Source organism: Apteryx mantelli, chromosome 2 (genome assembly GCF_036417845.1).
Source record: "Apteryx mantelli isolate bAptMan1 chromosome 2, bAptMan1.hap1, whole genome shotgun sequence".
Classification (NCBI taxonomy): domain Eukaryota; kingdom Metazoa; phylum Chordata; class Aves; order Apterygiformes; family Apterygidae; genus Apteryx; species Apteryx mantelli.
In genome coordinates this window covers 161235425-161260902 of record NC_089979.1, presented here as the reverse complement: position 1 = coordinate 161260902, position 25478 = coordinate 161235425, and the positions used below count along the sequence as shown (strand labels likewise).

The window sequence follows — 25478 nt, the reverse complement described above, 5'->3', positions numbered from 1 at the left end:
CTACCTCAAGTGAAATACAAACTACCTGCCAGTATAATTATTTAAACTTTGTCAATAATTCTCCATGGGTTATGAGCTATGATAACCAGACCTGCTATAGACTTAAAATCCCTGTTTCAATACTGAGCTCTTTAGAAAGCTGGCAAAAGACACTACAGTCAAAAGTCAAAACAACAAAGTGTACTTAAATATACATTCCATCTTTGCATACTTAAACCAAGCATCCAACCAACCTTAAGTTTACTACAGCAATTGATAATAATTTAGCTTACCAACAAACTTCTGGCATTTGAAACACTCTTCTAACCATTCTGGAGTTACTATGTGCTTGACTACTGAAATTGCCGTCAGGAACTTGACAGTACGGGTCACTTTACTGGCAATTAGATGGGTGCATTTCTGAGCAGATTCTGCTACTTCACCCCCAAGGATATAGAGTTTCTGAAAGTTGTACAAAATACAAATCAGAATGGAACAGTCCTTTAGGAATGGAAGAAAAATGGAGAATCATAACACCAATGTCAAATAAAACTCAGCTCCTAATAGTAAAGATAGGAGAGTTCTGTATCACAGTCATTTCTTTACTAAAGCTGATTAAAGGACAGAATTTATAACCATGGAAAATTCAGATATTTCCAGACATAAATTTCTTCTGGCAAGGCTAAAAGTTACATTCTGGTCTGTAACTTCTATTTTTTTTGGAGGGAATAACCAAAAAATACAAATTTGTTTTGAAGTGAAACATTTTATTAAGTCAAAGTAAGCAAAAGCTTTAATAATTTTGCTATTTTCCCTTACGGAAGGTATGATATATGCTCTAGTTATGGTAAACTTAATCTTCCTAGTCATTTCATAGAAAATAAAAACATCTAATGAAAAGCATGTATTCTTAAAATACACGAGTTCCACATGTATTTTTGATGTTAGTGAGTGACTATCCCTTTTCCCTTGGTTTAAACTACCAAACTATCTTATCACAATTGCCATATTTTCAGTTAAGATATAAATCATTATATGTACAGATTAGTAATATAACTAATCAACTGGTTAGGGATATCAAATTATCATAGGAGTTAGAAAGGCTGCACATAGAGTGCTGCTTCTGATGGAAATTTAAACAACAAAAACATTCAAAAATATCTGAACAGCTCTAGTAGTTCCAAATTTTTTCCCACAAATATCTTTATGTATGAATACGGAAGATACTAAGGTCATTTTATTACACCAGTCCTCAGGAGTCACCAAAGCAAGAAGGCCTAATAGGTGTATTAGAAGCCCGTCAGAGGCCTCTGGCATTGCTCTGTGCTTTATTGCTCTGACAATAATGAACAAGTAGAATAGACAGGGGAAATGTTTCAAGCTCTTCTTTACTGTGCTTGCTTACTTTGACTGTAAAGACAAGATACAGAAATACTATTCAGTGACACTGAGTCTCTCTAGCACTTATTTCCTTCAGGGTACACATAAAGCCCCCGTAAATACTAAACTTGTACACGTATGAAAGGCAAAGGCTGTTATTTTCATAGTTAACATATGTTCACCTCAAACACTGTATACCTATGAGTGCAGGTCTTGAAAGATTTGCATTCTGATTTTCAAAGAGCCCTTTGGGAATAGAGGAAAAAAGACTATCCCACCCTCTCAAGAAGATGGTGGTATCCAGCCTCAGGAAGGTATCCAAACTCTGGAAGATCTTAATGGTATCATCACTGTCAAGTTTGGCTTAAACTTCACATGTCTCGAGGCTGAAGTTCATTTTTATATTTGTGAGCCATAGCTGTTACCAAAACAGATTCTCCATACAATAAACCTGATACCAACATGACAGAAAAGGAGGAGCTGTCACTGGCACTGTATGGGATATATCAAAAAATATTTTATATCACAAAATATTAAATATGAAGTTTCAAATGCAAACATTGCAAGGGAAAAAGAACTACAGACTCCAGCTACTTGAAAAATAAGTTTATGTATAACAAATAAGGTATTAGTTATTTTTGAGCATGACTGAAGTGATGCATATTTCTAAGCAATGCAGTGGACTCAAACTACTCCTTGTTTAATTTTGATTTTCTGGAGCAGGCATCAGTAGCAGGATCTTTCATGCACTACTGAGGTCACCAGGTGAAAAAAATTGCAAACCTCAGCCAATATGTGACAAATAACATAAATGAAAAGTTCTTTTAGACCAAATATTTTGTAATTACTGAGGTTCAAAGAGGGACTGGATTTTGAAACTGTTAAAAGAACATTCTAAATTATTTGGAGTTAAGTTTTGGAAGAGCTTTATTAGGGAACAGAACAAAACCTCCAAGGGAACACATTATCTCACACCTGCCGTAAGCTTTGTCATCAACTTCCTTTGAAGCATTTGGTATTACAGACACAACAACTACACTAGAAGAATCTTGAGTCTGATCTTGAGTACGACTATTACCACTTTTCTCACTTAAATTTGGTTATGAAGTTTGCTGATTTAAGAACTATTGTGGAAGGGGCCTCCTTGCCTTCTAAAAAAAAAAACATATGGAAAGGAAAAAAAAGGTATCACAGAAGCATGGAGCAGTTAACTAAGGCAAACTTAGGAACAGTTATCAAATAAAACTTAGTTCACATAAATCTACACTCTAACCTCAGCCTCAACAAGTCTGTTTTATTTTTATTCATTAGATATATGCTAATAATGTCTTACGAAACAGAAATTCAAATGTCAGGAAAAATGTTATCAGATATTCTAACATAGCTCCTCAGAGATAAGTGTGAAAGTCACCTTGATGTACTGTTGAACTTGCATAGGTTCAAATCCTGTGAAGAGCACCATTGGGGTCAGCTCTGGGGTGAGTTTTTTAGTAGGTGGTGGTAAGTCTTCAATCCTAGAAAACACATGAAATACAGCAGAATGTGAAGTTGGGCCAAAGCTCTATTATTATTATTTTAAAAACAGATAAGCACACTCTTGCAACTTTTACTGATGGAAATACTCAAATGAATAAGAATTAGGTAGGCCCAGTCTGCTGAAGAAAAAATTGCTACGCTGAGAACAAGACATGCTTTAAACTAGTGAAAACCATAAACTAAGCCTAATCCAGCAACTATCAGTCTCCAGAATAGCTTCTTAAAATGAAATATTTCTCCAAACATTCACCTGATTCTCTGGCTGCTTTACTTTTTAAACTTCTAAGTAGCACGCTTTACCCTTACAAATAATTGTTAGCTTTTTGGTGAATGCCAGGTATGTGCTGGTGAGAGAGGGTGGAAGAGAAAAGTCCCTCAGTTTTTAAAGCAGCCTTGCCATATAACTGTGGTATTAGCTGCAGGCCTAAGTATCCAGCACACAGACTGCAATAGGAAAACCGAATGTTTAAGAGATCACTCAATTATCTAAGAAGTTTTGAAGACATCAAAAGAACCTCTTACAAGATAGCTTAAAGATCCATAAAAAGTTACTGAGTCTTTTTTTTAAATCAAAAGTGGCTCACAGTTATTAAACATGAAGCAAGTTTATTATCTGTCAAATGTTTTAGTCCATTCTCTTTCCTTCCTTAAGTTTCTTTACATATATTTTATCTTTTCTCTTGTTCTTTTCATTTCTCATTTGAATTATCATATAAAATGTTATTAATCCCCTTCAAATGATTCTCTATGCAGCAACGCCTACAAAACAAACAAACAAACAAACCAACCAACCAAAAAAACCTAGCAATACCAGAAGGCTGACACCAGGGAAAATCCACTGACTGTCACACAGGTCAGTACTGCTTCACTTATTCTTTTGTCCTCTCTTGCTTGTACACATCCATTGGCTGTTTGTGATCTTGTAACTGAAGCACAAACCAACTTTTTGTATTAAAACTACACATCTAGCACAACAGATTCTGTCCCATGATTGGACTCCTATATGTTACAGTGCCTAAATCTCCTATTTTTCTTTCTTCTCATGGCAGGTTTCCCACTTCTCAGATTTTACAAGACCTTCCCCCATTTTTCTAATTCTTCTTCCTATTTTTCCTGTTTCTATTTTTTCCCCATTCCCTTACTACTTCACTCTCTAGTTATGTTCTGCTCCCTCAGACACCAAATTGAGCAGCTGGCAACATACAAAATTGTTGCCAGTTATTCCAACTGGGCACAGTATGGCACCAAACTGATGGCTGGTTGACAGTTCTGTGGAAAAGTAAATTAATGACAATTGCCACTGATTGATATTTAATCTTACCTTGCTCTTTTAGAAGATGGTTGAAGACTGGACTCATTTTGCTTTGGTTTCAAAGGCAACCTCACACCCTGAAATTAGATCATTTACAGGTTTATATTTGAATTGAGCAGGGCACCTAACTTGTATTGTGAAACAGAAAAACTATTCTCCACTATTCTGAGACTACATTAAAAAACAAAACAAACAAACAAAAAACCTCACCTAAGTGCATAACTTAAACAAAAAGGACATGCTACCAAGCATATACCGGTGTACACAAAGCTTACACAGCTGACTCAAGAGCAAATCTGAAAATTAATCAAAACTTCTCCACAAAGTTATGCAACTAAGTGGATACCACCTAAAACATTAGTATTTTTTTCCTTTAAATACAGCTGATAATCATTACAGGAAAACCCAAAGAATAAGTAAAGTGAGACTGAAATGATACTGAAAAAAAACTTTCCATTTGTTAAATCCACAAAGACTACAATATTCTTTCAGGTGCCTAAATATCAATAGAAATTATCAACACCTGCTTTTTACACACTTAAGTTCCCTAACTCCACACATGGAAGTTCCAGGGGATGCTCAGGTACTCACTGGATAGACGATCCCACTTCCTCTAAACTAGATCAGCTGCTAGAACATTTGCCCAGGAAGCAGAGACATGTAGCTTTTAGGGTCTCTTTGGCCCAAGTAACTTGAAATCACAGCTCTCACTTGCAGGAATGTGACATCTATTCCTTTTTAACTTTCAAATCTACACCTGAAATTTAACGAGGATTGCTAGCAGCATATGACCAGAAAGACAGGGAGCCTTATTCTAGCTCACTGGGAGGACAGTTCCTTGGGAGGAACGAGGGATTTTGCTCCCTGCTTTCTGAATTGTGGATCTTCTGCTAGAAAATCATCAGTAAGAACAGAATGAGGCAGGAAGAAGGGAAGAGAGCCTCTGCTCACTTTCTGATAAACGTTCCATCTGTAAAATGTAATTCCATTGTAAAAATGCAAAAGGTCGACTGCATCAGCACCATCTGACAGACAGCCATCCCCAAAGGAGGGCCCCATACTTGAAATCCCAAGATGAATATAACTGCCTACTGTACCCAGTTCAACACTTCCACACACCTAGCATTTCATCACCAGATCATATTCTTAGCATGTGGGTGTCCGGAAGGGGGCTGGACTTACCTCCAGAGGTCCCTTCCAACCTAAATAATGAGATTCTGTGAATCACTTCACAGAAGGAGAAGCATATAGTAAATGTAGAAAGGGATGTACTTAAATTAGGCTTTCTGATCCACTTAATTCTCTCCATCTACTATGTAAGACAGGACTGAGATAACAAATGATCCAGAACAGAAAAGGTAAGGCAAAACATTTTTGCGCAATAATCTGATAGTCATCTGTTGTACAAATGAACTGAAAACTCATTAGTTCAAATTGGGTTTTACCTACATCAATACAGACATCGTGAAAATCGTTATCAAGTACAAATCTGAAATGGGTAGAGAAATCACAACATGAAAGCTTTCAGTATGAAAAACTGAAATAGCCTTCTACATATTCACAACAAGGAGACAGTAGAGAAAATAAGTTGCTGTTCCCACCTTAGCTCTTACAGCTGTCTCACAAGCAAGTTTTACATATTTCATAGAATAAATTCCATGACAAAAAAATACGTGTTTCTTATCTTGTTCATAGTGCATTCTTAGTTTCCTTACTCTCATTTATTTGCACTGCTGTTACTTCTAGGCTTACAACTACAGGTTTTAAATCATGATACATTATAAAAGTATAAAAATTTAGTACATATGCCCATGCTTTTAATTCTCAGAACAATATTTCAAAGAGATGACACAAAGCAGTTCCATCCTTAATTTACACTATTTACCCTATTTAAAACTAAGTCAAGATTCTAACAAAATTCTTACTGATTTGGGGTGTTCTGCCTTAAAAAAAACCTTTAAGTGGCCTGATCTTCAGAATGTGCTAGGGTACTGGCTTAAAAAGATCTGATGCTAAATCAAAAAGTGAAGCACTAGTCTAAAATCTCTTTGAAGTAACTAGATTTTGTACAACACATTGCAGTTTCTTAGTTCTGCAAAAGATTATTCCTATGCTCAGATTCAGATCCCAGATTTACGGAAATAAAACGGAAGGAACGCTACCAGGAAGTACACAACCAGGATGGTCCGTGTGGGTCCCTTTGGCATCTTTCTCACACCATGTGCACATGTGCTCACAGGTAAAAACACTAAGGAATAACCTTGCAGGAACACCCTTATACAGAATAACTCAACATACCATTAGAAGCTCTGGTGATACCTTTAATGGTACTCTCCAAGCATCTAGAAAGTGAAAAAGAAAACAGAAATGAAACCCTTGCAAAAGTTATTCATAGCAGAAGACACATGCTGCTGTCCTGTAAACAGCTACATATAAAAATGGTACAGAACGCAGGATACTGGGAGCAGAACTCTTACCCAGTAAGTTGAGAACTAGATGCTGACTAGGAGAAAGTGGATCTTGAAGACTGAATACTGTATACCGAGTGTGCTGTATCTGCCGCAACGCTTCAAAATTTCCTAGCAGTATGTCACAGAGCCATTGTGCATTTACACATGGTATTCTCCACTCTTTGGCTTTTTCATACTTCAAGCCACTGGGTCTTTTTGTTCAAAGAAGAAGAAGAAGAAAAAAAACTTATGTTTTGATCAAACAGGTACCAGCAATTTCCAGTAGCAAATCCTAAAATATCAGCAATCCTGTATTGCCCTATTACTCATCCTAACTGCAACAGAATAGATACTCTGAAAATATATTTTTGCTATACATGCTAGAACAAGTGGAGTCACTCAGGGGAGAATTTCTGCCTCAGATGGAACCAAATTAGACCTAGATTTAACTGAATTCTACCTCCCCCAACATTTTAAAACAGTTAGTCCTAAAAATTATATTTCACTTATAGATGGCAAAACAGTCAACATCACTCAGAAACGACTTTTTTTTTTTCTTTTTTGGCTTGTCTTCAGGAAGCTACAATTTTAAAATAAAACAGCGTGCAATAATTTAAGAAACAGCACCACAAAGTTTAATGCTATAAATCACAAAAATGATTAAAACAAACATCCTTATAATAACTAGATGCAAATAACACCTCGCACATCAAGAAAAGCATTGATGGCAACAGGCAACTGAGAATGCAAGTACTGTGGAGATAAACCACTTACTCTTTACAGATGAGAACAGTATTGCTGCGACACAGATAGCCTGTGTATTTGGCACCTGCTAGGTAGGCCATTAGTTTGAGGTCATCTCTGTCACTATCAACAAATCCAGTTACGGAGATTATCTATAAATAGAAGACAAATAATTGAAAATAGAAAAATATTTTTATCGGAAGTGTGTCATAAATACTGTCTTTTTCTAACTTTTTGTACATGATAATGGAATATACAGTATCATAACTGTGGCAACATAGGCACTTAAAACAAGGCTTGTAAGATAATTAAAGTGCAGTTAAACAATGATTTGTTTATATATAAAACCTCAAGTTTTCTAGCACTAGTTTCAACTCCAGAAGAATCATTTTCATTCTGCTGGTCAACTTTTTCTTATTTATAAAGACTACAGTTTTACTATGAAAGGGCTCATAGCTAGTTTTCATCTCACACACCTCTCACCTCTTTCTGATGGTGCTGTTTATGTGCTAGGAGAGAGAATAATTTGTATACTTACTTCCCCTTCTCTTCCTTTAATAATCTCCTTTGCTAGGTGCTGCCTCCTCCAACCCTCAATCCTCCTCCTCTCCTCAAAATATTGCATTAGGAAAAAGGAAGCATATACCATTAGATGTGCCATTAGGCAAAGAACAGAAGGCCTGCACTCCTGTCACCTAACTATAGATAATTTATATAATCTTTGTACCTCAGTTTCTCTTTATAAAAGAATAATAACCAAAAAAGGGATGTTAATTTTCAGCTCTCAGAACTCAGTAAGATTTACAAAGCACTCTGGATCACTTGGTGGTACGCACCATATCAATACAGGATTTTAGGATCAAGAGAACCTTTTCTTCAGATGAGAAAAAAAAATCATATCTGTTACTCTGAATAAACACTTTCTGGCTATATTTTAATAGTGCTTATGTAGTGAAACAAGCATTCTTTGGAAGTAAGCTTTTTCTTCTTACGTGTTGAGAGCATGGCTTTCCTCCTGGTGGAAATGCCACTGGAAAATGAAGGGCTCGATGAGGTGGTACCATTTTCTTCTTCTTCAAGATTGAGTTCAGCCAATGTGCTGTAATACATCTCTTCCTTTCTCGTAAAGCCTATCAATACATGCATAAACATCTTTTAAAAACTGAAATACATCTCTATTTTAGACTTTTCATAAAATACAAAGATTCTCTTTTTAATGGTTTGTTTTTCTCTATGTTTTCAGAAGCCTCTTTCTCATAGCACCTTCCTCAGGTTTCTGTGGAATAAGTCTACTACATGCACTATGGAATTTTATTATACTATAAACTGCAAATGATAAAAAGAGTGTGCATCATGAAAAACTCTGATATTATTTTCTATAATCTATATTACATTCCATAATCTAAGAAGTACATTCTGCAAACCCTTACCTTTGCAACAACAAAATGTAAGCGTGTATGTATGTGTACATGTGTTTGCTTACCTGAGCATACATATTACTGACTTGGCTTTCACAAAGAAGATGTGTACACCTGCTTGTAAGTGTAGGGTCCACTGTCCCACCGTGTGCTTGAATGATCTGGTAAGAAAATAAAACTAAGACTTCTAACACTTATAACAACTTTTAAATTATCCTAAGAAACTAACAGTCTGAAATGAAAGTTTACTCTTTAAGAGACTGCCTCTGTTATCACTGTTTCACTAAAAAGATATCCCCCAAAAAGGTTTGTTAGATGGCTTAAAATCATTTTGGGGGGGGGGAGGGGAGGGGAGAAGAAAATAAAATTTAATTTGCACCTTTTCAATGAGTTATGAAAAGTCTAACTTTTTAAGAAGCAAAAAAACCCAAATGAATATGCATAAACAAAAACAACCCTTTTCACATTTTTTTATCTCAACAATTGCTCAGGAACCACTAAATTCTACCTCAGCAAAAACACAAGTGCTGTTAAAAATGTCAACAGCTTACTTGATTATGCAAAATTGTAGGGTAAATTCAACTACAAAATCCACCAGAAGTTTCTGAAGAACATCAAAGTCCTCTCATTTAGGAAAGGATACAATCAGATTTTTCTGAAAAACAGAAGTTGGCAAAAAATAGAAACACTCTATTCCTCCATCTTATTCACTTTATTCAGGTGGATACCTCACAGCCTACCTAAATGCTAAAATTTACGCAAAAAGGGATCTTTTCTTTTTTATAAAATGAAGCTAAAGCACAGTAATGCTGGGTTACATTTGCTGCATTACAGTTGCACGATTAAAGGCATAAATAATTGGGAAATAGTTAAGTCTATAACTTGTTGAGCTAATGTTCTCACTAGAGACCTAACTGAACTAGGCTTCATATCTGAAGTATTTTTATTATTCAACTGTAATTGACCAGAAAAAAGTAATCTTATTTAGGTCATAACACAAACATCGCACACAGGACACAAAGAAACATGAACAGCACTGAAATACTTCCAATCATTTGCTTTGGAAAAACAGCAGAATCTTACCCGTTTCCAGGTCGCTAACAGCTGCTTATCAGACATCTGTTCTGGGTAATCAGCAATTGCAAAAACACAGCCCAGTAGGAAATATTCTTCTGGAACTGGAATAGTTTGGCACACAAAAGAAGAGAAAATTAAATGCTTACAACTCTGAAGCGTTTATATTAGAAAGTATTTCCTACTCTAATCTGTCCTATTATCAGGTTATGATCTACATTCAATTTTAAAGAACATTTTTCTTGGAGAAAGTAGCATCAAAAATTTCAAAGCTGACCCACAATGTCTGAAGGCACAAGCTTTGAGGTTTTTGGATTTTTGATTTTGTTTTTGTTTTGCTGAAGGAGGGAGGGGGCAGAACAGGTAGAACAAATGGGCACCAGAAGGAAAACAGACAACAACATACTGCTCCTTAGTATATAAATCATCCGTGAATAGTACAAACTAACCAAAAGAAAATCTGTTGGCCACATTAGCGTATGCACAATTTGAAGCAAGGTACGACAGTTTTCTATCTGATACGGAATCCTTATTGGTTTTCTTGTATTTCTAAATTTAAGCTGTCTTCCCAGCCATTATCCTCTTTGAAAGCTTCCCCTTTCTCCTCCTCCAAAGAAACGGAGTTGTTTTTTAAAATTTGTGGTACGCACAGACTAACACTGTTACCATAGCACAATGTATATGCTAGTGGCATAAAGTATAAATCTGAAACAAAAGTTCTCAGTGCTCTCATACTTTCCAGACTTCCGAACCATCCTTACTGTAAGTTAAATCTGTTTGCATAAAACTTAGTAAAACAGGTCCTGAATCATGACTTCAGTTTCTAAGTCTTATAACCCCATACTGCAAACACATCAATATTTTTTGACATTTTAACCCAAATTATGTCATGTCATTAGCCATTTTTTTCAGGATCAGAAGGCAATAATTACTAACTCTCTACTGCTGGATCATGTCCAAAAAGCTGCTGCTGTTGCAGCTGTGGCTGTTGCTGCTGGTGGTGTTGTGGTTGCTGGGCTGGAACTTGATGCTGTAGTGCTTGAGATGTTTGAGTTAAGTGCTGTGTTGCCTGATTCTGCATTTGCTGTTGCTGATGCTGTTGGTGTAATCGTTGTAAATGCTGCTGCTGCAGTTGCTGCTGCTGTAACTGCTGCTGCTGATGTTGCAGCTGCTGTTGCTGAAGGTTCTGTTGCTGGAGTTGCTGCAGCTGCTGCTGCTGCAGTTGCTGCTGCTGCAGCTGATGAAGTTGCTGTTGCAAAGCATGCTGCTGTTGAAACTGGAGCTGTTGCTGAGGCCGGTGTAGCTGTTGTTGAGCGTGTAACTGCTGCTGTGGAAACTGAAGCTGCTGTTGTGCAAACTGGTGTTGCTGATGAACTTGCTGTTGCTGTTGGGAAAACTGATGAGTCTGTTGCTGTTGGAAAGACTGCTGGGAAATCTGGGGCTGTTGCTGCTGCTGCTGCTGTTGTAGCTGCATAAGTTGTTGAGGCTGAAGGTGTAAAAGAGGATGGTGCTGTTGCGGCTGTGCTTGATGCGACTGCTGCAATAAATGTGTCTCTGGTGTTAGTTTCACTTGACTAAACAGCACTGCATTTGGATGTCCCTGTTGACTATGATTTACTTGTTGTTCTAAACTTTTTGTAGGTGCTGAAAGTGATTGTAAGATCTAGAAAACAAAGATTAGTTTTGTGACCTTTTTGTTGTCATGCAGTTTTAAAAATATTTAAAGAACTACTGGGAAAATATATCACTTAAAAGAAAAGGACCTTGTACTTATCTACGTGTTGAGCTAAACAAAAATCCTTAACTGTTAATCATAATAGCTTTCTCACAATGAGAGAACAGGATTTACACATAGGAAAGCATGGAGTTACACATGGCTCTTAATATATGGCAATGCACATTTTAGTACAATTTAAAATTAAAACCCACCCCTGTATTCTTGGTAATATCTTCAATAGCATCATGACTATTAACACTATATCAATAATTATACTGATCAACTCAATCAACTCTAATATTCATATTACACTTCCACTGGCCCACTCAGTTTAAATTTAGTTCTACAGTTGTCTTCTTTTTTTGAAAAAAAAAAAAAAAAACACTAAAAAAACTAAAAAACCCTAAAAAGCATTGCTACCTAAAAGCATTTTAACTAAAAGGCATTGCTAATAACACTTCCATTTATTAGTGTTTATTGTTTGAAGCATGCAAATTTAATACAACTTTTCTTTCCCTTGACTCAGTGTAGGAATGTTTAGTTCTATTTTTGAAATTGCATTCCAAAACACATTGATCCACAAAGAGAAATACTGGTCTGCTCAATGCTAATAGTTTTTGTAAAAAAGCCTAATAAGAATAACACATTTTTAAGTTTAGGCAGAATGCTGAAATAACCTGGGACTTAATTCCATTTTTAAATGTATGGTTCACAGTTAAGGGAAAGATTATTTCATACTAAGCAGACACAGGTTATCAATTTTTTTTTTAAAGCATCAAAAAAGGGGACATTAGGCAAATTTCTAGGAACAAGAGAATGAGTTTTATATGTTATTACAAGTGCTTTAATATAAACTACATATTAAAAATCTTTTGTGAAATTCACAGACTCGCCATTCATAAAGTGTTTCAAACATAAAATCATCTTGGGTGAATCATGCGAAGCCTTTTCCCCTCACCCACACTATTTCGTCACGTATAGTTTAAACTTCAGTGATGAGTGTGTGGGTGGGGGTGCAGAGGAATCGAAGCACATCACCAAAACACAAAGCCAATTGATTTTATCCTCTCAATATCACACGTCCATCAACTCTTCATTAGAGGTGACTCAAGTGTTTCTACAATGCACTTCAAAACAGCTCAAGTTCCATGTGTGTAATTTTGATGGATGTTGCTTGGTGTTGCATACATTTACAACCATGATTATGCCCCATCACTATCACCCATCACTAATCTCTAGACAGCACCACACTATAAACATTAAACAACTAAAAATAACATACACAGAAAAAAAGTTTCAGTGGCTCATTATGAGGCAAGATCTTTATGCTGGTCTCCACAAAAAGTCCCAAAAGTCGAGATTACAGAAACTTCAGGACATGTATTTCAAAATAAAGGGATAAAACTTTCAAAAGTATCCTAGGGTTTTATTCAGAAAGGAACTTTTTATCTGCAAAATTCTTAATTAGTACGGATCCTGACACCCAGTGGAATTCTCTGGTTCAAATTAAGCATTAAGTTTCCAAGACTGTGCACCAAGACATGGAATCCACCCAAGACTCATACCCAAGCAGAATATTACCTAACTTAGCCAGAGGGAAATTGTAAGGGGAAGGGTGGAATTGGTATTCCTCCCTTTAGGAGGCAGGTCCACGAATCTAAGACATAAAGCTTTTCTCCACGCGCTGCAATGAGCACCAGAACTTACCCAGCAGCCTGACAGACTGGGTACTTGAAAACAGTCCTTGCACACCATAGTCAAGTCCTCAATCTTACAGATTTTTGGAGGAAGCAGCATAGCTGAAGCACGATACCACTGACTGCCCTGTATCGCTATGAATACTGTTTATACAAAAATGCTTCTATAGGGAGACCACTAAAGAGGATTTTATAGCACGATAATTGGATTGTAGAAGATGTGGTTTTTAGATATGAAAGCACTGGCCAACTTACCACAACTGGCCAACATACCAGGACTTTGTTGGTTCTGTTCATTCCTTACTCAGAAGTCTCAGTCCTTAAACAGTTCAACATGCTGAGCAGAGGAATCCGAGACTCATTTTTAAAAGGAACACAGCATTTCTATGTTCCATACAGACAACAAAGAACCAACATTTCTGAGTGGCTCCGTTTTTTGTGTTTGAGTACTGGCTGTAAATTTCTATGTTATTCAGGCACCTTTGAAAGTTTTTACCTTCAGAGGAACATCCAAATAAATGCACCAGTAAAATTATTTAAATAAACAGATGTCTAACATTTACCAGCACCTACTTTTCTCACTTTCCTTTCCCATAAACATGTTAAAATTTCAACGCTGAAAGTTATTTCAGTGCATGCTCACTCACTTTGCATTCCCTTCTAAAATAAATTCAATACAAAAGCTACAATTATTTCAACTATACGAGCAGCAGAAGTTGCAAGTTAGGACTTCTACTTCATAATCCTGACTGTACTGTGTAACAACTTAATACTACCCAGCAGAACAAAACACTGCAGAACTGAACCTACTGTGACTACAATCAATTTTGCAGTTTTGTGTGTTTACACCACTAATAATACCTTGCACTGAATAAAAAGCTTGAAGGGTATGAAATCTGGTTTGCTGAAGTAGCCAAATAGCTTTAAATTAATGAAGCTTTTTTTTTTCCACCATCAAGAAATTTATATTGTAATACTATGAAACACTAAACCAAGCTATAGTTAAACACAGCTTTACTCATCCAAACAGTTTTGCCAAACACATTGTTACTTTTGTGAAACTCTTAGTAATGAAGATACTTATTACTGTGGAGGTTGCTAATCAGGCTGTAACTTTGAAGTAACATGGGAAACTTTTACTCCTTTGTACACTTAGAGAACAAGAAAAGGAAACTAAATTTCTTAGACACGCTAGTTCCTGTTAAAAAGTCCAATATTTTATAAATTAAAAATCCAACACTTACATGTGCTACATTTGATGGTCTATTAATCTGCTGAATATCAGCACTATTAGTAATATTCCTTAATGTCCGTACTGCTGGACTCCATGTAGCCATCATTTCCTGTCGATCAGAACTTTGGGCACCTTGTACTGAAGCCATTAAATTGCCTCTGATATCTGGAGGCAAAATATTACCTGGCACTGGTGGGACATTGGCACATAAATTAATTAACCCAGAGTCTTTGCCTTGAGGCAACCTACGCTTTGCTGCAGCTGCCTGTGGGACTTCAGCTGGTGTCCAGTTCAAATTCCTTTCTTGCTTTTCTGGAGAGGAATCTGAAGAATCATCAAACATTAGTTCCCCTTTTGCCTTATCAGCAGTAGTAGATTTTGGTGAAAAAGCCTGATCACCCAAAGGTGATCCTTCTCGAGAAGATGCTGGGCTTGATAACTTTTCATCTGTACTAGCTTCATTTTGAGAATCTTGTTCTTCATTTTCGGCTTCTTCCTCCTCTTCCTCCTCCTCCTCTTCTTCCTCCTCCTCGTATATAATTAAGCGAGGATGATAAGAAGTCTCTTCTTTTTTAGTCTTATCAGTTATAGAATCTAGTACCCAGTCTGGTGTCACAATTTTAATGCTGTCCCGTTTACAAGCACATTCATATTTCTCCTGGAAGGAAAATAGAAGAAAACACTGTATTTAAAGACAAAAACGTCCAGTAACTCCTTTTGGGGGTGAGCTCAAGGGTGGAAAAGCTGATCCCAATCAAATGTGAGCAGTATTTAGTAACTGTTAGTGACATGAAGACATACCATCATAAAAGAGACTTTTATGCACTGCACACACTTTGCAGCCATCGTGGTTTCTTGATGCATACAACTGTTCATTACCGACAACTCATTAATTATTCCTGACAAAAAATTCAAACCAAAGCCTAAACGTAGGAGATGTCAGGCATATGAGTCTATGTACTTTCACACAACCAGTCAGAAGTGCAACTATCAGTTTCTTGAAATAGTTGCAATGCACTTCTGGATGGGCTTTAAACAGTTTTGTCACTAATTAATTATGTTGCTAGATTAAAAGGTACCAACAATAACTACAGCAGTAAAATTTCAAATAAAGATTATGCTTTCTGAAAGGGTTCTTATGTAAACTTACCTAGACTAAAACTGTCAAACTGTTTCAGACACCTGTCTGCAAGATAATACTAATTTGCTTCTCTTTCCACAGTCATACGCGTCAGTCAAGGATCAGATCTCAGTATGTGCTTCAAATGTAGTGAAAGTAACAATGTGGGTTTTTTGTATAAATAAAGTACATCCAATTTCAGGCCTATGTCTTCAAAATGAAAGGCTATCACATTCTAAAGTGTAAGTTCAAATGTTTGTAAAAATAGGACCTTTTGTCCTACTAGCACTCTGCATTCAGGGGAGTTGGACTAGATGATCTCCAGAGGTCCCTTCCAACCTCAACCATTCTGTGATTCTGTGACTCAAAAATGATCTAAACAATTTTAAACAAACAACTCAAGCAAAATCAGAGCTTGCTCTTGCTCAGTCTTAGGACAGAACAAAACACAATTTCAGATATTCCGAATCTCAAAGACAAAGCATAGGGTTTAGGTTTGGGGTTTTTTTTTAAAAAAAAGCAAGGTATCAAGACTGCGAGAGCAGAATAAGAAGGCTTTCCCTTGCTAAACCAAAACACTGTAGTTAGTAGAAACACCTCCTTGTTATTCCTTTCCAGCCCTTAGTCATTCTTTAACATTTTTAGTCTTGTGGACTTTTTTGTATTTATTCCTACTGCAGCTTACAACTAGTGAACTGAAGAGAGTCGTCAGTACACCAGCAAAGATTTGGGAAAGGAGAGGAAGCAAGGAAAAACCTACCAGGTTTTCTAGCATATGTTCTATGAGCCTCTGTAAAGTAAAATATTTAAAAACCATATATATAAATAGTTTGTGTATTTAGTCTTGCTGGAACATAAGCTAGAGAAATATAGTTTATATCAATGTCATTCTCTTTAACTCAGTGCAGAATTATACTAATTCATTAGCCTGATCAGACTGCATTGCTGACGTTTGAGAGTCATTACAATTTTTATTTTTCTGATATTTCATTCAGTATCAGGAAAAGAAAAGGAAATTAAGTCTGGAATGTTTGTGGGTTGAAAAAACAAATAGTGAGGAGAAAGTTTCGCTATTTGAATCATAAATTTGTTATGGAAGAACATTAAAATTTCATCACAGAGGTGAGAGGAGTCACCATTTTAAAGGCACAGCTGTGTGTTTTCAAACAGCTTAGACTGTTAAAACATAATGCCTCAATACTATAACTTTCTTTTCTTCAAAAAAGGACTAACAGACTTGGCACTCAGCTTTTCAGACTTTGACATTAGTACTTATAGGTCCCTTGAAAAATTCACCCAAATTCATGTATGTTTAAACTCCTCTAAATATTTTGTCTTTCTTGCATATTTAAATGAAAAACCCTTTAGAAACAGAGCTGCCTATTTCTCTATACAGTCACATTTGCACCATTGTTGCTTTGTGCTCTGAGCAGTTTATAACTCTAGATGCAAACAAAACTGAAAAAAACTAAAAACTTTTCATATTAGACTGAAATGGAATAATTTTGAGGTCAACTTGGTTAATGCCTTGAATAATTGAATTGAGAAGTGCATTCAAAAGCTGTATTAAACATTATTCCTTGACAATTAAATCAGATTGCTGGCTTCCATTTCAAATGATGCCTGTGTCACCATGTTGTTTATATCAGGAACAATGAGACTTACTGGAGCATAAGGACAGCTCAAAAGATCTTTTCATACGAGAAATAAAAGCTATAAATGAGGTGTCCTATCTTATTAGCTCTTCAATATTTTGATTCCCGCAAAAAAGGAAATAAAATAAACACTTAAAAATAAAACCGTGTTGTAAAACCTGACCTTCAACACGCTGGCTCCATGCTCCAGCAGAGTGCTGTAGAAATCATGATCTCACCAACATAAGGAATGCTGGGGCATCACTTGGAATAGAAGTCAGCAATCTCTTGTTTTGGGGGACTTGAAAACAAATGCAAGTTTAAAAATCAGTTACATGCTGCTGCATGGTCCCTGAAGTGAACTACATGGGACATTTAACACACATTCCTACTTTGGTCTTCACTTTATGACTACTTAAACCTGCATGTAATTTTGTTCAATGAACTTCAGTATTTTAAGGCTATAGTTTCCGGTAAGTTTGAGACATCTCATTAGCAAGATTGCTAAGTATCAGTGTTATCTTTAAAGATTGCTTCTATGTAAAAGCAGACTGGTGTTTTTAAGAACACAGCAAATCAACAAACATGGGTAAATCTGTATGTTTGATAAAGTCCTTAGACACATCCACAACAAAGCTTTAAACTGCACCACAACTTCCTACTATTGAGTTAAGACAGACATCCTATTGCTCATGGCCAATAAAACTGTTCAGATCAGCAGGACTGCTGTACTCGTAAGGAAATTGCTGTATTCAGACTTAATGCCGCTATTAGTTGTTTCACTTCACTCCCCAAGGGTTCTAAATTGATTGTAAAAACAATACAACAGCACTTCTAAAATGAGATGAGCCTTCACAGGGAAAGAGACTTCTTCTAGAGAAAGTTCAAACAAGATTAGACTAAATTCAGACTAATTATACCAAAGTAAAAACACATAGATCCACTAGGTAGAGGGAATCTATTTTTCCATTCAAGAGCTTTCAAAAAAACCCTCCTCTAACTATTAGTAGCATAGTTCTGATTTTGAGTTAGTATATAAGACATAGAGAAGAAAGTCTTCTAATTGGAAGTAATTGGATGAAATTAGGGGGAAAGTTGTTAGATTGAACCACAAAAGACATTTCCTCACAATGAACTCTATTAAGCTGTGAAATAATGTCCCAGGAGAACCAGTGGCAATGCACTTCAACTACACTGAAGAGTTAGTTGTTAGTAAGTATGAAATATATCATGATTATCCCTAGACCCTAAACTGTCCCCAAACCCTTCCTGGTACTTCCACAAAAGGAATTAGACTCAGTGGAAGCCTTAAGTTAAGGACTCTCATATGTTATACGTACTGGGAATGAAGACTGTTAGGAGACCAAGAGAAGTATTTACAGACCTGAAGAGCTGCCTGGCTAGAGCTGAGAAAAGTAGAGTTTCAGACCTACCCCCTGAAGTACAGCTAAGCCCCTCTCCGATCAAGATTCTCAGGGCCTGAATTAGCAGACAAATTTGTATGATGATACTAAATCTAAGTTGGGTACAGTTAGATCTGGTTATAGGCACCAAGCACTCTCATTTGCTCAGAATGTGGTTAATGTGAATGAAGGCAAGTCTTACGTGTGCATCCCAGGTTCATTTTCATACACAGAGTTCTGGAAATATGTTTCTGTAAGTTTTATTTTTAAATTCCACTTTCTGACCTTGATGGAAAAGAGGGACAGACATCTACCCAGGACACATCCTGATCAGACAGCGAAAACCTTTTAGTCTGCGTAATACAGCTAGATGAATGCCTCACCTCTTCACATCCAGTAATACCAGGCAAAAGTGACACATCCAGCTTTTTGCTACTGCTTTCACAGCTCGCTCCTATTTCTCAACCATTTTACTGAACGAAGACAAGTAACACTAAGTCAGCATCACAGCAAAGTAGATGCTATAGCCACCTTACTCGTGTGGGACGCAGAGACCTTTTACAGCATACAGCCTTCTGCCATCCGAGACCTTCCACAAATAGAAACTACTCTGTTCATGACTGAGGACTGCAGCTTTCTTGACTATCTGCAGGCCACCAAAAGAGCACATTCTAGATATGTGAAGAGGCACAAACTGGCAAGAGATGGTTGTACTACAAGCACAGGAAGGCCAGCTGCAGCACTGCAGCTTCCAGATGAAGTTCACTTTCCTGGAAAGTGGCACGGAAGTTGCTCAAACTGCAAGTACAGTTCTTCAGGCCAAAAACATTTATCTATCAGATTGGAAGAGTCTTGACTTACCGAGTTCTATGCAGTATTGCAGGAGACCCAGATGAGAATTGATACCTATTCTCCTCTATCAGTAAAGTAAACACACCAGTAAACAATCCAGTCACACAAAGTGGTCTCTCCCAGAACAAACAGGACAAACGACTGTGCTTTACCACTGGTTTCAACAGATTTAAGTAACCACCTCCACATTTACAAAATGATGGACTCCAAAGGCACAGCTCCGGAAGATGAAGTCTTCACTTGCAAAAAAACACCACTATCCAAATTCTTATAAAACCCAATCACCAAAGCCTTCAAAAAAATCAGGAAATTTGAATCTGAAAAAGCTGTCAGAACTCCAGCAGCTAGCAAATATTAAGACACAGCTGATTTTATTTACACTGTGACCATTTTACTATGTCTTGAGAGTATATGGACATTAAGGTGAGTCTAAATACAGTTTATACTTGCTTTTATTCCAATAAAAAGTAAAAAAGCATGAAAAAGCAGTTAGGGTAACTCAGAATTTCATAATTCAGTAGCAACAAATATTTAAAAGCTGATCATTTGAAAGAATGAATTTTAGCAGGAACAGAAATCAGAAACCAGTCAAATACTACATGTCCTATATACAGAGTCAGAAGCAGCAAACTGCAGGACTGCCGGTAACTTGAAAACACTTACATTTCTGTCCAAACATTATATACTCCCATTTCAGTGAGAGGTTATGATGATGGCAAAGCAAAATATTTTCTCTCTTCCTCCTTTCTTATCATTTTATTATTTGACAATATGTACAACTAGTAAAACTTTCCTGTTTCCTTTCCTAACTAAACAGAACCACACATGAGATCGGTCTTACTGTTCAGTCAAAACATTCCCTTTTATGGAAACCTCTCACAAATATCTAAACAGTGAAAAAACTTTTAATGAAAGATTTAAAACTAATTTCAGGATCTAATATTTAAAAGTGATTGAACTGGGATTTTCTTTGTATGTCAGACAATATAAATTAACAACCAGCACATTCAGAGGAAATTAATTTTATTTAATGATTCTCCAGAGTTATTTCCTACAATGAAACTGTCATTCATATATAAAAAGGAGATTACAGGTGGAACCAAGTTTATTTGCAGATATGAGTTTTCATTCTCTCTTCATGGTGAGAACTATTAGAATCTTGTTTTATCATCTCATGTCTAGTCAAAGCAATCACTTAAGATCTTACCAGTGTCAAAACTGTTCTCATTACAAATTGCTGCAGATTCCCTTGTAGTAGTATGACAGAGCAGAAGGACTATTTTAAGTAATTGTTCTATAAATTTTTCCCATTCAATGATTATGTAAATTAAGCAAGATATTTATTTAGTCCTACAGATATGATTTTTTTCCCCATACTATAAATAGGTGGAAAGCTCAAGACAACAGCCTAAAAAGCTTATGATTTAAGGCAACACTTGTTCAAACATATACCATTGCCTATAAAAACTCCATTTTACTTAGTAACGCATTTTGTCCAAGTATTACATTTTGCTGGGGCTGAGGAAACAACTAAGATGGCATTTGATATACCCTCCTGGCTTTTCCAAAGAAGAAAGATCACCTTCTACAGGCTTAGATTCTTGTATGTTCCCTAAGCATTCAGTATTCTGGTCATCTTTAAAGACAGAATATTAACCTAGATAATCATTTATTTGACCATTATGGCAATTCCTATTTTAACTGAAAGAAGCTACATCACCTATTATCTATGTACACATCAAATGAACTTCCTATCAGACAGCTAAAACTAAAGAATTTGTAGTTACAAGCTGTCCAGATGTCTCTAAAATTAACTAATCAAATATTGTAAATACGTGAAAGGCTTAACACTTTGCGTAGTCTAAAATAAAATTCTTAGTCTAAAATAAAATTCTATTAAAGACCTAACATTGCTCTTTTAATATGGTACTACCCACTAGCTAGTAAATATGATTTAAGTCTGACTTCGTTATATTTTTTTTAAACTTTACACAGACTACATGGTCATTTCAAGACTTCTAAAATCCACCTAAATATGCTCTAGCTATCATTGTCTACGCATGTACTAAAACAAACAAAAACCCTTACAACACAACAGGGAAGAAAAAGCAACTATTTCACATGACCCTGCTCTATACACAACTTTCTCTTTTCCCAGAGCCAGACCGTGTTTTATTCTAAAGCAAAGCTTCCTATGTACTGCATACAGAAGTTTAGTCATCCCACTAGTCATATGTTTTTCTCTACTTTAACATTATATAGTCTACACTAATTTAGAAATATTTACAGGGTCATTAGAAGGACAATAATAAACTGTATTTGTATGAAGTAACATTAGAAAATTGACAAAGTTTTACAGATTTATATACGGAGATAACATAGGACCCGATCTTACAGTTACTTGCATACAACCAGCTAACCATGTGTTTAATAATGTGACTCCTCCCACTGATTTGAATTAAAAAAAAAAAAAGTGATGGGAATGTGCTCACATTATTAAAGGACAAAGAATAAAACACAGAAAACAAAAGCAAAAACCTTTCTCCATCCACTATGCTAACTAGAAGCATCCAAGTAAGCGTTTGTTAAGTGAGCTTGGATTTGCTTAAAGTATATTCAGTCTTTAAATAAACACACTAAATCAACTACAAAAGTATTTATTCTTCAGGAAGATGATTACCTGAATACTTCAGGAACCATACGGTGGAACTACTATAACCAGAGTTTTAGTAGCATTACAGTACAGGTGACTATTTTGATGGGCTCAGTGCTGCCTTTAGCAAGTTACTTAATCTGTCCCATTCGGCTTCATCATCTGCATTAAGCCAGCAACATTTGACTTCCTACATGGGAGTTAGGGGAGTCCCTACATGGGACTATTTTGATAATCAGAAGTGGTACAGGAATGCTGCGTGCTGTTTATCCTCCCATCTCTCTTCAAGAGGCAAGGGTTGAGGGATTTTGAGATTCATCTTTTTTTCTTTTTTTTTTAAACATATTCTTACTTCCACTCTCCTTATTCCTTTCTCCCTTAAAATATCCAAGGGCATTTTACATTATTTTTCAGTTCTGCATCCTTCATTTTTCTTCACTGATTCTATCTACATACTTACAAATCACAGTCACTAATGAACATTATATATCACTAATTAGGGTAAGAAAAACAGAATAAAGAATCAAATACTTTATTCGACCAGAGATATAAATATAGATATGAAACTGAGCACCTTTTGAGTTAATCAGGCTCAAAGCCATGCAGAAAAAAAACATGACTTGATTAACCGCAATGCATAATTCTGTTGATTCTGACTGCTACGACCAACAAACAATTTGGAGAATCTTAACTTCAGGGAGGCAGAAAATTTTTGATTATTCAAAAGCAAATGAGAGCTACAACAGGAGGAACTGTACATGTAATAAACTCTTACCCCCTTTGGCTCAGGCACAATCAAATGAGTACACTTATTATTGAGGCTCAGCTGGCAATTCCCTCCATAAAAAGTAATCAAAGCCCACAGCGTACTTCGGTCTTCAGATGAAACCTAAGGGGAAGTTAAATAAGCCTTTTAGTTCTGTGCAACCAGCTGCCTTTTGCTCAAAGATTTCTAGTCCAATTCATAATGTATCATTTACAAGTCTGGCTAATGCACTACCTAACACTTTTAAATACTAAATTAGCATGAAAGTTAAGGAGAAAAAAGGGTGACAGAAAGAGATGCAACAGGCATTAAAGAAACATTTTTAACCTACACAGAGAGAAAGAAAACACTCTTCACTTCTGTAAAACTGAACACTAATATATCACCTTCCCCAAGAGAAATAAGTTAGTGACCAAGCAAACGAGTTAAGTTATTGATTTTAGGCAACTTGATTTTAGGCAACTTGTTTAAGTTCATTAAACAGAATTTTAACAAGCAGACCACACTAATAGCCTATATAAACCCAAGAAATGTTTGTTATTTCTAACAATTTATGTTCCTCCTCTGCCAAGAATGCCATGTGCACCTAAGCTACTAATATTCAGAGTTAGTGATGGTATTACAGGAAAAAATGAAAAAAAATCTAAAGCACATATACCCCATTAGTACCTAGACCCTGATCCTGGCTGCACACACACACTGCAGCTAGTTCTCAACGGGCTACTACTCACAGACCTACAGAGCCGCGCTTAAGCACCAACCACCGAAGGACTACAATTATTTCACTCACTGGCACCCTGGTCAGGATTTCAGTTCATATTTAGGTATAAAACATTTACCAAATATTCTGTATTAATGCATAGATAAAACAACAGTAGCAAAGGTTTCCTACAGCAGTGTGCTCTTCATTTTAGAATCGTCATACTGCTGAATGCAAGATAAATTACTGAATCGCTGTTTGAAATGCTTACATCCTCAGTTGTAGTCAAACACTACTGAGATGATAACATACCTATCATACACAAAAAAAGGCATAGTGCAACAGAAAAACTGATATCTCTCCTTTGTTTTCTGTAAGGATCACACACATATTTTACACCGGAGTATACTGAAATAGAGTAAACTTCTTACCTGAGAGAGACAAGCAGTGACTCCAAAAAAGATCTGACAGGATTCTGGAGAAAAGCCATTTACCCTGAAAAAATCAGGTGTCAAGGATACAAAATATTTGAAATGGAAGTTTCCTGAGGGAGACTAGAAAGAAATTCAATAGTATGCATAGTACTTCTCAGATATCATCAAGTATTCCACCATCTAAAAACTTTAAAAGCATGTGCTTTGTTTCCAGTTCAAGTTGTATGTTTCAGAAAAAAAAGCTGAGGTGCAAACTGGAACAGGATGCCTCTAACATTATGACTGATTTTGGTAACACTATAAATGTGCCTCTTCCGGAACATCTCCCTCAGCCCATCCCAGGTCACTGAACACCGAAAGTTAAGCTTATAGGAAGTCAAGCCATTATCAAGAGCTCTTCTTCCATGCTCAGAAAGTATAAGAGAATCTGAAGTAGAAGAAATTTTTGCTACAGTCAGCAACAGACAAGATAGAATGAATACGGTGCTAAAGACATTCTATAAAACAAAAAAGACTAAAAGTGGGGTTTTTTTCCTAAAAGAAGAGCTAGTAACAGATGACTGTGAGAAAGTCAGAGTGCCTTCTTTGCAGGCTCATTAAATAAAGACTGCAATCTGGTGGATGATCTCTTTTGAAATCAACAAGAAATAAAAACAGCCTAAAAACAAGAAAACAGGTTAGAGAGTAATAAGTGGTTTCCAGAATAACTAAGTTTGGCAACCAAATGGTAGAGTTTCTGGTTGAAACCATCTTTTGGAACCTCACCTGCCCTTCACAATTTCTCAAAGACTGGAAGAGTAGAAAAACATTCCCTCCCCCCAGCATGGAAAAAGAGTAAACCAGGGAATTTCAATCACTCAGCTTAACTTACACTTCTGGAAAAATATGCAAAGACATATTTAAGTTAAACCAGTCAGAATAAAATCAGAGATGAGTAAAGCCAATATGAATTTGTCAATAATAATTGTGTCCAGTAAATCTTTTTTCCTTTTCTGCCCAAGTAGTATATATTGTAGGTGGAAGTAGTGAAGTTCTTATGTTTCCATTGTATTAAGCCTTTAGATACATCATCACATTTTTAAAAGCATGAAACCAAAATGTGTTATAAATGAAACAAGTATATAAAGCTTGTTGAAAAGTTGCACAAAAAAGGGCAAACACTACACATCATCAATAGCAAGTCAAAAAGAATGTTTTGAGTGGAATTCTACAGTTTTCTTTATTTAAAATTTTTAAAAAAATTGTTATTTTTGTTAGTGAGCCAAACAAAGATGCAGCATGCTTACTAAGTCCGTAAAACACACCAAACAATGAACATACCTAGGGACAGACTTATATACCACAAAATCAGCCAAACCTGAAATATTAGCGAGAT

The 25478-nt window shown here is 36.1% G+C and overlaps 1 protein-coding gene across 4 annotated transcripts in view; it reads right to left on the bottom strand.

Annotated features, from left to right (window-relative positions):
- Positions 1–25478, bottom strand: part of PAXIP1 (PAX interacting protein 1) — a 42327-nt gene that overhangs the window by 4780 nt on the left and 12069 nt on the right. For 3 of the 4 annotated variants that reach the window (XM_067291956.1, XM_067291955.1, XM_067291958.1), the window contains exons 4-16: positions 24101–24164; positions 22979–23092; positions 14552–15199; positions 10830–11556; positions 9903–9997; positions 8885–8980; positions 8394–8531; positions 7432–7553; positions 6685–6869; positions 6506–6549; positions 4217–4284; positions 2771–2873; positions 273–441 (exon numbers count right to left, since the gene is read on the bottom strand). In XM_067291956.1, the coding sequence (XP_067148057.1) occupies positions 273–441; positions 2771–2873; positions 4217–4284; positions 6506–6549; positions 6685–6869; positions 7432–7553; positions 8394–8531; positions 8885–8980; positions 9903–9997; positions 10830–11556; positions 14552–15199; positions 22979–23092; positions 24101–24164 (2573 nt within the window). The remainder of the gene's footprint in view (positions 1–272; positions 442–2770; positions 2874–4216; positions 4285–6505; positions 6550–6684; positions 6870–7431; positions 7554–8393; positions 8532–8884; positions 8981–9902; positions 9998–10829; positions 11557–14551; positions 15200–22978; positions 23093–24100; positions 24165–25478) is intronic. The other variant, XM_067291957.1, reaches the window with a different exon arrangement.